Source organism: Leptonychotes weddellii, chromosome 3 (genome assembly GCF_054177405.1).
Source record: "Leptonychotes weddellii isolate Sample4059 chromosome 3, ASM5417740v2, whole genome shotgun sequence".
Taxonomy (NCBI): domain Eukaryota; kingdom Metazoa; phylum Chordata; class Mammalia; order Carnivora; family Phocidae; genus Leptonychotes; species Leptonychotes weddellii.
This window is the reverse complement of record NC_138371.1, coordinates 172554774-172568720: the sequence shown is the minus strand read 5'-3', so window position 1 is coordinate 172568720 and position 13947 is coordinate 172554774. Positions and strand designations below refer to the sequence as shown.

Genomic DNA, 13947 nt, shown 5'->3' with positions numbered 1-13947 from the left:
GGGGGAGTCCCCGCGACGGTGGCCCAAAGGGACAAGATAGCTTGGAGCCTGGTCCCCGGCGTACTGGAGCTCGCTGTAGGCTACCCGGTGGTTTCTGCGCTGGGGGCCCGTGGAGGCCTTCCGCCCCTCATCCGAGGTCCCCAGGGTGAGTGTTGGTAACGCACCAGATTTCCCTTCGGGACACAGTTCTAAGCGTGCACACAAATAAGTATTGATTACATAAAAAAGCGTGTCTGCCTAACAGAATTATGAGGGTATTAGAGTGTGTTCCTCTAAGTACTTAAAAGGCGTGCATAACTCATTTTGTTTCTGTTTTCTCCCAACCCTGCCCTCTCCTACTTCTATCAGAGGCCTGAACCTGGGGAGATTTAGAGAAAAAGAATGCAAAATTATCTTATTTTTTAAATTTTACAAAAGCACAAGACCAGGGGAACATTCCTAGAGCCCAGGTCCTGGGAAGTGGCCCCACAAATGGGCCCTTGAAGCTGGTGTTTTATTAGCTTCACTGTCTTTTTCTTTTTTAAGATTTTATTTATTTATTTTGAGAGAAAGCACAAGTGGGATGAAGGGCAGAGGGAGAGAGAGAGAGAAAGAATCTCAAGCAGACTCCCTGCAGAGCATGGAGCCCAACTCAGGGCTCCATCTCACCACCCTGAGGTCATGACCTGAGCTGAAATCAAGCGTCGGAGGCTTAACCAACTGAGGCACCCAGGCACCCCTCATTATCATCACTATCAACCCCCCTGGGCACCAAGTTGTACTAAATTGTTTTTCTACAGATGTCTGTCCCCCTCCCTCATTCATTCCCTATCCTCTGTACCCTATTTTATACATATACACAGAATATTTCATATTTAAAAACAAACAAACATGTATCCTCCATCAGATGGAGAGCACCAGGTCATAAGCTCTTGATAATAGCTTCTTGTTGTTTGTCGCCTAATAAATGCCAGGCACTAAGGTAGACTACTTAAATAAGTAAACTAACAATCACAGCAATTCTAGAAGATACTTAATGAAAAACCTCTGATTATCTTTGAACTAAGCATTAGAAAAGCTAAAATATCATGGTAAATTGGAGATGAAGATTTGAATTAATTTGGAGTTTGGTTTCATAATCCATGGTTCTTCTCATATCAAAAATATAAAGTACAAACTCGGACATTGTAGGACCTCAGTAGATGCTGAACAAGGTGCAAATGTGCACAGACAAATGCCTTTCATAAGACGGGCAACTGTGGGGGTCCTTTACCAACACTGTTGGGTGTTACTCCAAAACAAATTGATAATTAACTTGAATAGTAGGTAGAGAAATTACCATCACAAGAGTATCATGTGACTTTAAAACTTCATAGCTAATTTCAGAGAAATATTTGGATAACTTAGGTGAATTAGACATACAAGGAAATTCACTGAATGTTGTTGGGCTAGAAGGAGCCCTAAGTCTAGCTCTACTACAAACTAATACTGTGAATTAAATAAGTGTCAGTTTTGTAAAATGAAATTTTTGTACCCTAAGTGCTCCTAAGGGCACTTAACAGCTCTAAAATGTTCTCAGAGTCTGTTGCAGCAAAATACCACTTTCTTAAAATACCACCTTTTAAAGCAACAGTATTTTATGCTAAGAGGAAATAATTATAAAAGCTGTTTCCCCCATCGTCATGGATAATTTCTCAATTCTCCATGAAAGAAAACAAACCATAACAAAATATTGGTAGAAATCAACAGCTCCTGGAACAGAAGGACTGTGTTTGTTTTCATCTCAATCTTGAATGCCTAGCACAATTACTGTATTGGTGCTGAATAAAGGTTTGCCAAATAATTTTATTTTGAATCCTTGAACAGACACTTAGAAGAGTCCATAGTTGATTTCTGGGCATGCAACTCTTTATGTCTGTATTAAGAATTATATATTATGTGTTTTTATGAATTATGTATTTCTGTATTAAGAGATAACTCACGTCAAAGTTGTAGCATTGTGAGAAACAAATAGGAAAGGACAGCCTTAGGCAATTTTGCAAAAGCCTATTTTTCCATTTAAAGTAAACAGCAGATGTTTTGGGAGGGAAGATGCCCTTTTCAGTCCTGGGCATTTTCACAACCCACCAGTGAGATGAGTGTTGGTACCACTGTTTACAGACAGAGAACAGAACTCTATGAGGCTGTCCCTTGCTAGTGAGCAGGCCTAGCACAGAGAGGACTAGGTTCATGGTCCAAGTAAGGAGCTAGTACACAAAGTACTCTCGGTTCTTGCTCAGAGAGGAAATCCACTCTCATGGGTCAACCACTAGCAAAGAACACCTACTGCTTTGGGAGGCTAACGGGAGTTGTGTTTGTAGTCACACTGTTACCAAGGCTCCCTGGAGTCCTCAGCCTTGGAAAGCGCGCCCCTGCTCGTCCCAAGCGTCACTGCGCCTGCGCACATCATCCATATGACGTCACGGCCTGGAGCTGCGACTGCGTCCGCGCACGTCATCTTCGTGATGTCAGGGCCTCCCTGGCCTTCAGTGGCGATTGCGTATGCGCCCGGAGCAGCTGGCGGAACATCTCGGGCGCGGCTTCCGGTTTGGTGACAGCACCTGCGGCTCCGCTTCTGGTAGGACGTTTGCGTGGCGGCGCGGCTGGGGAGGGGCCTCGGAGTCCACGGGGCGAGCCGGAGGGCAAGTCCGGGCAGGCGGAGGCCGCGCCAGGGTGAGCAGGGCGGGAGGGCGCCGACCCTCGTCTTCTCAGCCCAGCAAATGCTTATGGTCTTAAAAGTTGGTTTTTCTTGTGTCGGGACAAAAAGTCTTTCAGCCCCTCCGCCCCTCCCGGCGTCACAGGTGCAGGGCTCGGGCCACCTTGGCGACGGCGCCGCGTTAGAAGGCGGGCCTTCGGTTTGGGGTTCTTGATCTAGACCCCCACCGTTGGACTCGGGCGAGGGGACTGGAGTTCGTCCGCGTCTGCCTCGCAGAGACTGTGTTGGCTGCTGTGATGGCGTGGTCACAGACGTTCTGATTCCGGGCACCCCTCCTCCGCAAGCCGGTGGGGACCCTCGGGCTCAAGGAGGTAACGGGATCCTCCCCCGCCGCGGGGATTCACCCGGGATCCGTGGCGGGTTTCCTTGGGGTGGGGGTGGGGGGCGGAGGAGTGGTGCGGACCCCTCCGGTGGTGGTGCAGGCGTGTTCCGGTGGAGTCGGACAGAGATACTGGAGCCTTATTTCTCTTCTTACATTCCGTCTTTTGCCAGCCTCCCGGCTCCCACCGCCTTCTGGCCTTTTCCTTCCACAAATTCCTTTCTGCTGAGATTCTCCCCGATTGTCACAAGTGCTGTGGGTGGGAGGTTACTGTAAACCCTTCGTCTCTTCGGGAAGCGCATCGTCTCGTCAGGGGGTGCAGGGAGGAAACTTAAGTTGTCCCAGTCACTTTCTCTCCAATAAAATACCTCTGAATCATCATATTCACGGAGTCATCATAATCACCTTGCTAGTACGTTTTGTTGTGTCACTTAAGGACAATATAGGCAGCTGCTGATTAGACGATGAGTCATTATTCTATGCTAATTGTATTCATTCTCTTGAGTGTTTTGCTTATGTTTACCAAAGAGTAAAGCGTACCCCTGCCTTATTTCCTTAATATTTTGTAATACTTATATTTTAAATATTACTTGCATCAACAAGCATTATGGTACTAAATTAACCAAGGATTTGCTAACTGCCAAGTACTGTGTTAAGCACCTTGTGTAAATATCTGATGTCATCCTCATCTTACCCTCTACAGTTATTAACCCCATTTTAGACTTATGGAAACTGACTCTTAGAGAAATTATGTGGTTGCCCCATGTCACACAGCTATTAAGTGTTGAGTCCACAGTTGAACTCACACTTATTGGACTCTAGAGCCTGAACCCTAACCACAAACTGTTTTGTTTTTTCACAAATCAAAAACATCAGCTAAATAGCTCAGAATCCAGAAAATAAAATTAGAGAATGTTTAAAAGGAAATCCTTTTATGTTTGATGTTTAAAGGAAATCCTAATGTTTGACTTTTTTTATACAATTTTAATTTATTTTTATTTTCTTGTACAGTTTGACACTTGATTTTAGCCAAAAGGCCGAGAAGCAATTTTCCTGTACAATTTTAATGAGTAAAAATTTTAAGTCTATTCATTTTATACCAATTTTGGAACCCTTGTTATATTTATAGCAGTTTGGGCATACATGTGTAACCTAGATTTCAGTGTTGTTATAAAGTAATTTGAGTCTTTGCCTGGAACTTGTTGAGGGAAACTGAGACCAAGTGGAACATTCAGATAGATCAGAAACTGTATACCCATCTTGAACATTCCAAGAAGTATTTCTTAACATTCTTTGTTTTATGTACATACTGTATGTGATTTGTAAACATAACATTATATACCATAATGTACTGACTTGAGAGAGAGCATGTTTGGAGAGGTAGACAGTGAACATATATAACCAGGTGGTTCAGTCAGTTATGCAAATGAGGCAGAGGAAGCAGTTACTGTATTCAAAGAGAAAAGTCTCAGGAAAGTGGTCTCTCATGGGTTTGTCTCTTGGTCTAACTGACTCCATGGAAGTTGAGTTTCCTTTGTCAGGCATTAGACTGAGAAGTGCGGCCTTTTTCCCGAAAGGCCACCAAGTGGCTGTTGTGAAACTTTCCCAGTGCAGTCATAGCTGCTAAATGTTTCTGACCAAACTGAATCCCACGAGGCTCACTGTGGCAGGGAGTGGGGGTGGTGTATGACCAGCCCCTGGCCTTTCCTAGTGTGCTTCTCCAGGAACTCAACTCTAGGTGCTCAGTAATTCATTCCACAAACAAACCTACTACATGCCAGGCACTCCTGGCCTCCGGAGACTGCAGCGTGGAAACCGTGGTACCATGAGCAGCCGTTGGATTTCTTGTGCCAGCTATCACGCGGTGCAGCCTTGTGCTCTTAGTGTGTGCTGTCCTGTTTGCTGCCGTGGGCAATCTCATGGTCTCGGAGACTGCAGTGGATCTCCCTGCTCTCTAGGCGACATAGGGATGTGCCAGGAGGTGTCTGAAACCGCAGGATAGGACACGGTTTATATTCCTGGAACGCACATTTTTACTTGAAGTTTTTTTGGAAAAGTTAGTTGATTTTAATGTTACATAGTTTAAATCATATAAAAGCTCTGATATCTTATAGATTCTAATAGAATTTGCTGGGGCGCCTGGGTGGCTCAGTTGGTTAAGCGTCCGACTCCTGATTTTGGCTCAGGTCATGATCTCAGGGTGTGAGATGGAGCCCCAAGTCGGGCTCCGCACTGGGCATGGAGCCTGTTTAAGATTCTCTCTCTCTCTCCCGCTCCCTCTGCCCCTCCCTCTCTAAAAAATTTGCATGAATATTTAAGACTTCAAAGAAATTTCACACTTGTGACCACTTTAGGAAACAGTCTAGACCCTAACCCAGCAAGGTACCTGTTATTTCCTCTCTGACTTTAGAAGATGCTTCAGTGAAAAGTTCTGCCTCATGACATTTTACTTTTGTTAAAACACAGCATTTTGTAATTAGTTCCTATTATATCCCGTCTCTCTTTACAGAATGTATGCTCTCTTAAGGCAGAAACACACTGTGTTTGCCCATAGTATGGTGCCTGGCTCATATGTAGTCAGTGAATTGTTGGGAGGCAAATGGCATGTGAATATGAACAAAAAAGTGTACTAATGAGCTTCAGTTTATGAAGCTATTAAGTAACTATGATAAAATAGAGCTAAAAGAGGTAGGTCAAGTAAGGATTTCATGGGGAGGGTATTTTGAGTGGGGTTTTGAACACGAGTGATTTGGCATAGCTAGCAGTGAAATGAAAGTAAACACAGACGTGGGCTTTGTTTACCTTTTTTTTTTTTTTTTTTGGTGAACTCCTACCAATGTAAGAGTTCAAACTTCCTGCAAAGCCGAGTTTCAATTCAGTGATTTGTTAAAAACATCTGTTTCTGATGCTGTGTGGTACTCTGACAGAAAAGGAGGAGAAATGGAAGTCAGAAGCCCAGAAATGAAATGAATTGAGCCTTGTTTTTCTGTTGTTATTCCTTTGCACGATGAGCTAAATAAGGAATGGAATCACTAATTCAACTGAAGTTAGAATTTAGGGAGAAAGGCAAAGTGGTCGATTTCAGTATTGTAAATGTAGCAAGAAGGGCTGGTGATACTTTTGATAATAAATACTAAATAGGATTGAAGTTTAAATGTAGAGATTGAAAAGAGACATAATTTCTAGCATTACTTCATTTTCATTTAGTGAACATTGATCACGAATGAGGCACTCTCTGTAAAGGCTTTACGTGAACTATTTAGTTGAAATATGTGTCTTATTGAAAGTTATTCTCTTTTTGCCTTATTAGTTAAACCAGAGGATTGACCACCACCTCCATGGCTGCGTCACAGACTTCACAAACTGTTGCATCTCACGTTCCTTTTGCAGACTTGTGTTCAACTTTAGAACGAATACAGAGAAGTAAAGGACGTGCTGAAAAAATCAGACACTTCAGGGAATTTTTAGATTCTTGGAGAAGATTTCACGATGCTCTTCATAAGAACCAAAAAGATGTCAGGGACTCCTTTTATCCAGCAATGAGACTTATTCTTCCTCAGCTAGAAAGAGAGAGAATGGCCTACGGAATCAAAGAAACTATGCTTGCTAAACTTTATATCGAATTGCTTAATTTACCTAAAGACGGAAAAGACGCCCTTAAACTTTTAAATTATAGAACGCCCACCGGGCCTCATGGAGATGCTGGAGACTTTGCAACAATTGCATATTTTGTGTTGAAACCAAGATGCTTGCAGAAAGGAAGTTTAACCGTACAGCAGGTAAATGACATTTTAGACTCAATTGCCAGCAATAATTCTGCCAGGAGAAAGGACCTAATAAAGAAGAGTGTTCTTCAGCTAATAAGTCAGAGTTCAGCGCTGGAACAAAAGTGGCTTATACGGATGATTGTAAAGGACTTAAAACTTGGTTTCAGTGAGCAGTCTGTATTTTCTGTTTTCCATAATGATGCTGCCGAATTGCATAATGTCACCACAGATCTGGAAAAAGTCTGTAGGCAACTGCATGATCCTTCCATAGGACTCAGTGATATTTCCATCACTTTATTCTCTGCCTTTAAACCAATGCTGGCTGCTATAGCAGATATTGAGCGCATCGAGAAGGACATGAAACACCAGAGTTTCTACATTGAAACCAAGCTAGACGGTGAGCGTATGCAGATGCACAAACAGGGGGATGCGTATCAGTACTTCTCCCGAAATGGTTTTAACTATACAGATCAGTTCGGCGATTCTCCCCGGGAAGGTTCTCTCACACCGTTCATTCACAGTGCATTCAAAACAGACATACAAATCTGTATCCTGGATGGAGAGATGATGGCCTTCAACCCTAACACACAGACTTTTATGCAAAAGGGGAATAAGTTTGATATCAAAAGAATGGTGGAGGATTCTGATCTGCAGACTTGTTATTGTGTGTTTGATGTACTGATGGTTAATAATAAAAAGCTAGGGCATGAAACCCTGAAAAAGAGGTATGAAATTCTCACTAGTGTTTTTACACCAGTACCAGGTAGAATAGAAATAGTGCAAAAAACACAAGCTCATACTCAGAAAGAAGTGATCGATGCTTTGAATGAAGCCATAGATAAAAGGGAAGAGGGAATCATGATAAAACAGCCTCTGTCTATTTACAAGCCAGACAAAAGAGGCGAAGGATGGTTGAAAATTAAACCAGAGTATGTGGACGGGCTGATGGATGAGCTGGACATCTTAATTGTCGGGGGCTACTGGGGTAAAGGTTCCCGAGGTGGGATGATGTCTCATTTTTTGTGTGCTATAGCAGAGAAGCCTCCTCCTGGTGAAAAACCGTCAGTGTTTCATACTCTGTGTCGTGTTGGTTCGGGTTATACCATGAAAGAGCTGTACGATCTGGGTTTGAAATTGGCCCAACATTGGAAGCCTTTTCATAAAAAATCTCCACCAAGCAGCATTTTGTGTGGAACAGAGAAGCCTGAGGTGTACATCGAGCCTTGTCATTCTGTCATTGTTCAAGTTAAGGCCACAGAGATCGTCTCCAGCGATATGTACAAAGCTGGCTGCACATTGCGTTTTCCACGAATCGAGAAGATAAGAGAAGACAAAGAGTGGCACGAATGCACCACCCTGGATGACTTAGAACAGCTTCGTGGGAAAGCATCGGGAAAGCTTGCGTCCAAACACCTTTACATAGGTGGCGATGATGAACCACAGGAAAAGAAGAGGAAAGCTGCCCCGAAGGTGAAGAAAGTTATTGGAATTATCGAGCACTTAAAAGCACCCAACCTTTCTAATGTAAACAAAGTTTCTAATGTATTTGAAGATGTGGAGTTTTGTGTCATGAGTGGAACAGACAGCCATCCGAAGCCTGATCTGGAGAACAGAATTGCAGAATTTGGTGGTTATATAGTACAAAATCCAGGCCCAGACACATACTGCGTGATTGCAGGGTCCGAGAACATCAGAGTGAAAAACATAATTTCTTCGAATAAACATGATGTTGTCAAGCCCGAGTGGCTGTTGGAGTGTTTTAAGACCAAAAGCTGCGTGCCTTGGCAGCCTCGCTTTATGATTCATATGTGCCCATCAACAAAGGAACATTTTGCCCGTGAATATGACTGTTATGGTGACAGTTATTTTGTTGATACAGATTTGAACCAACTGAAGGAAGTGTTCTCAGGAATTAAAAATTCCAGCGCACAAACTCCTGGAGAAATGGCTTCTGTGATTGCTAATTTAGAGTATCGGTATTCCTGGGACCGTTCCCCTCTCAGTATGTTTCGACACCACATTATTTATTTGGACTTGTATGCTGTTATTAATGACTTGAGTACCAAAATCGAGGGAACGAGATTAGCTGTTACAGCTCTGGAGCTTCGATTTCATGGAGCCAAAGTAGTTTCTCGTTTAGCTCAGGGAGTGTCTCATGTAATCATTGGGGAGGATCAGAGTCGTGTTGCAGATTTAAAAGCTTTTCGAAGAACTCTTAAGAGAAAGTTTAAAATCCTGCAACAAGATTGGGTAACTGATTCAATAGACAAGTGTGAGTTGCAGGAGGAAAATCTATATTTGGTTTAAATCTAGCTTTTCTAGTGAGGAAAGCCTCATTGTAACAGGTGGTCATGATAAAATATTAAACTACATTTTATTTTTATCCCTTAAAATTTATGCTTAAACAGTATTATTAGATATAGAAAAACAATAATTTTAACTTTTGAGATAGATAAAACACTGAATGGACCAAGGCCAAGAAAGAAAAAATTCTTTTAGAGGTGTAGTATTTAATGACTTTTAAAACCAAGATGAAATAAATAGTTTAAAGAAGGGACATTTATATAATATCCCTATAGAAATTGAGAATTTTGACTCAAGTATTAATAAAATACATTCAGAAGCTTTTAGAGTCATTAAAAGCATTGATCTAAGTGGATTTTCTGAGGTCAAAATTTTAATAGTTTTTATCTAGTAAAAGCATTGCAAGAAAGAAGCAGAATTGGCTTGTAAAAAATATGTCTTTTAAATTGAAGGCTAAAATTCTTTTAAGTGTGAAATGTAAACAAATTTATTTTTTAAGGTTAAGGGCAAGCTATAAAACCTTGTTAATGATGTCATTAGGTAAATTAGGAGAAATAACTTCAAATTAGATGAATTTAATTAAAAGAAACTTGCAGTTTTAAAAGTACTTGGCCCACATTTATTTTTTTTCTAAAACAGAGCGTGTTTTAAAGAGAGTGTTTTTATATGAACTGTACTCCAGAATAAATCGTATTCACAAAGAGTGATTTTCCTAGATGTAATCCATTGAGTACATGTCAAGATGGCATGTGTTGTAACTTCCGTTACAGAGAGGTAAATTGCTCTATTTAAAATGATTTTTATCTTTAGATTATTTAAACTCAGTATGTATAACATGTATTATGTCTGGATTTATATACCAAATTTTAGAATAGTCTTTCATTTTGAAAAATATGTTTTCATGACACCTTTGCAATACTTGAAATATGGTACCCAAGGAATTATTATTATTATTATTTGTAAGTAATTTGAAATTTTATCGAAACAGTGCAACAAATGTTATATTTCTTAATTTAAATAAAATATTTAATATACTATTAAAATTTATGATGTATTTATTTTAAAACAATAATAGTTATTTCAGTCAGATATTATTGGTATCAATATAATTTTTGACTGATTCAAATCAGTTTCCTATTTGAGGTCCTTTGTATTTCGTATTGCTGAATGAACTTTATTAAAAATTCAAACTTGTGGGGCACCTAGGTGGCTCAGTCAGTGAAGCGTCTGCCTTCGGCTCAGGTCATGATCCCAGGGTCCTGGGATCGAGCCCCACATTGGGCTCCCTGCTCCACGGGGAGTCTGCTTCTCCCTCTTCCTCTGCTCCTCTCCTTGCTTGTGCTCTCTCTCACACTCTCTCTCAAATAAATAAAATCTTTAAAAAAAATGTTTAACTTACATATTTTTATAATACCTATTGAGAAAAACTACAAAACAGATACCAGTAAGGGTAATAGGGGAGAAAAGTACATAATTTTACCACCAAAGATAGTAACATTCACTGTTTTAGGTTATTGGTAGTAAGGAAAGTGCAAAATACATTATTTACAGTGTAACAGATAAGTATAAAACTGTAATGCTTTATTTGATCAACTTTTCTCAATGGGAGAATTACAGGTCACTAAAGTAGACCTACATCACTTTAAATTGTTGTGCACTATTGAATGTAGTGTAATGTGTTCAGCTAGGCCATTATTGTTCGATTTACAGATTATTTGACCTTGCCACCGTCCCTCTGCCCCACCTTTTTGTTTTCCTGGTGAGCATTATGATAAATCTGTATCATGGTCTGTGTATTCTAGTCCTGTTTGTTCCTTATACATTCTTAGAATGGAATTGCTGATTCAAAGTTACGTAGTTTTTAGTAAATCGATATGCATTTATGTAAATTTGATATGCAAAAATGCCTTTCCAGATTCTTCTCATCTCTAAATGTTGGAGAGTTCAGTTTCTTAGTACTGGACCTATTCTCTATTCACTCCTTGGCTTTAAATATGCTGATACCTCCCACATGTTTTTAGCCCTGAGTTCTTTGCTGAACTCGGGTTCATGTATCTATCCACATAACATCTCCACATGAAGTCTAATGAGCCTCTCATACTTAATATGTCTAACTATATTTATGATAGCAAAATTTTAAAATGCAAAAGAGCATAGTATAATGAACCTGCATGTGCACAGTGTGAGCAATTGTCAATGATCCATCTTTTTCATATTTACAGACCTCTGGATTATTTTGCAGTCACTTAGATTACCTAACTTAATTTACCAAGTATTCCATAGAGAACTCTGGATTTCTCGAATACACTTATGCTCTTTCCCAATGTTCCCCTCCTCACTAAATGGTGCATCTGTCCACCCCGCTGCTCAAGCTGAAAACCATGGAGCATCCTTGGCCCCCTCTGTTCTCATATTTCCAATACACAGAGAATCTTGTTGGCTAGACTTTCCAAATAGTCCAGAATATGACCCCTCAGCAGGCTCCCCAATAACCACAGCCTGCCCCTGTTACTCACTGGACTACGATCACCTTCCTTTCTGCACTGTCATCACTGCTCTCCAGGACGCCATTTGTACTTTTAAAGATGCAGTCAATTCGTTTTCCTCCACTGGCCAAAACTATTGAATCACCATCACTCACAACTTCCCAAGTCTTATATATGGCCTGTTGGACCTGGCCATGACAAGCTATCTTCCGTTAGCTCTCTGACTTGATTTCCTACCAGGGACCCCCTTGCTCACCATACTGGAGTCTCACTGGTCTCTGTGCTTTTCCTTTCCACTTCATCCAGGTCTCTCACAGTTTGCCCCACTCACATCCCCAACACTCACTATCCCTTCACTCTGCTTTATTTTCTCCAAGGCACTGTATCTTTGTTTCTTACCACTAGAATACAAATTCCACGAATGAAGACTTGGTGTGTTTTGTTCACTGTCGTAATTGGTCACTCAATAAATATTAATGGAATAACTCCTCTGAATCAGATGGAAAATCCTACTTTGCTCTTCACCAAGGCCATGGGTTCTTGCCAGAGAGCAGGACAAGATATTTACCGTTCAAGAACTCTGCCTTTTTCTGCACCATGATGACTTCTCACCATCCTGAAAGAGTTCATATCTTTAGGCTGATGGCACCTTCTTTGAAAATCAGGCGGCTACCCTAGCTGCTTCATAGTCATGCGCTTTGCCTGACATTGGAGTGGACAGGGCTGATGGGGAACCTTGGAATTCCCACTTGGGGGGAAATAGGTTGAGCATAGCTTTAAAACATCTAATACGGAATTCCTGGAGCACTAGAGCTATTTTATAAACCATTTCCATTCAGTTTCAACCAATGTATATTAAGTTCTTATTCTCTTTGACAGTCACATGAGCAAAAAAAAAAAAAAAAGAAAGAAAAAGCCTCCACCTTCAGGAACTCACAGAGTACCGAAAGATAAGGATAATTGGAATACAAAAGATAAGTGCTTTCCTAGTTAAAGGAAAGATGGATTCCCTGGAAAGCTGTAGTGAAAAGAATACAAGCTTTTAGAATCTAGTTATCCTGGGCTCGGTTCCAGTTCTGCCACCAATTATCTGTGTTATTTGAGCAAATCACAACCTCTTTGAACCTTAGTTTCTAAACTTTCAAATGGAAACAGTATCTATCTCACCCAGAATGTTTGAGGACAGACTTACAGTACCCAACATACAGAAAGGCCCCTCCAGCTTTTATCACCTGCTCTTACCTGGGCTTTTCCAGAGGAGGTTAATTACACCAATGGGGGTTAATAAGTGAGGGGATTCTGGAACCGTAAGTTGAATTCCCTCAGACATAGTGGTATGGAGGGTTTTTCCTGGCAGAGGGAAGATAATACAGGCATGGGGAGAACAAAAATTCAGGGGAGAATGTTTGCAAAATACTCAGATTTAGGTGGGAGGGTAAGATATAGGTACCTTAGGATAGATTTTGAAAGATTTTATTTTTAAGTTTTTTTTTACTTCATTTATTTGAGAGAGCGCGTGAGCAGGGGAGAGCAGCAGAGGGAGAGGCAGAAGCACACGCCTGGCTGAGGAGGAAGCCCGATTCGAGACTATATCCCAGGACCCTGGGACCATGACCTGAGCTGAAGGCAGACGCTTCACCGACTGAGCCAACCAGGAGCCCCTTGAAAGATTTTGAATGCCACACTGCAGAGTATGAGTTGCATCTGGTGCTCAAGAAAAATGCATTGAAGAATTTTAAGCAAGATATTTCAGGCTCCCCTCTAAGGCTTATTTCTTGATTCCCCCATCTTAGTTCAAGTTCATGTAACAAAAATACCATCAACCAAGGGGCTTAAACAACAAACATTTATTTCTCACAGTTCTGGAGGCTGGAAGTCTGAGATCAAGGTGCCAGCATGGTTGGGTGAGGGGCGTCTTCCAGATTGCAGACTTCTTGTTGCATCTTACCTGGTGTAGGGCAGTAATCTCACTCATGGAGGCTCCCCTCTCATGACTTAAACTCCTTCCAAAATGACTACCTCCGAACAGCATCACCTTTAGGGGTTAGGATTTCAACATATGGATTTGGGGGGCGGGGCACACAAACATTCAGACCACAGCAGTGATTTTGTAGAATAAGAAAGTTTTATTTAAATGCAAATTTGTCTTCCTATCTGAGGGCCTGCAGCTCAGTATTCTTGAGCTTCTATTGCTGACCACGCTCTCTTCATATACATTGTTGTAAAGACTAAATGTATTTTAAAAGACCTGATATAGTACCTGAGCCATGATGGTCTCTAAACAAATGCAGTTTCCCACTACTCTTCATCTCTGCTTTTTCTCTGGCAGAAACATAC

General features: G+C 41.2%; 1 protein-coding gene across 7 annotated transcripts in view; it reads left to right on the top strand.

Moving 5' to 3' along the window:
• The first annotated feature begins 121 nt into the window (after positions 1 to 121).
• LIG4 (DNA ligase 4) overlaps positions 122 to 13947 on the top strand; it is a 71466-nt gene continuing 57640 nt past the window's right edge. The window contains exons 1-3 of one of the 7 annotated variants that reach the window (XM_081815197.1): positions 2788 to 3045; positions 3227 to 3465; positions 6364 to 9682. In XM_081815197.1, the coding sequence (XP_081671323.1) occupies positions 6392 to 9127 (2736 nt within the window). In that variant the 5' untranslated portion in view covers positions 2788 to 3045; positions 3227 to 3465; positions 6364 to 6391 and the 3' untranslated portion in view covers positions 9128 to 9682. The other 6 variants (XM_031036155.2, XM_031036154.2, XM_031036153.2 and 3 more) reach the window with 6 other exon arrangements.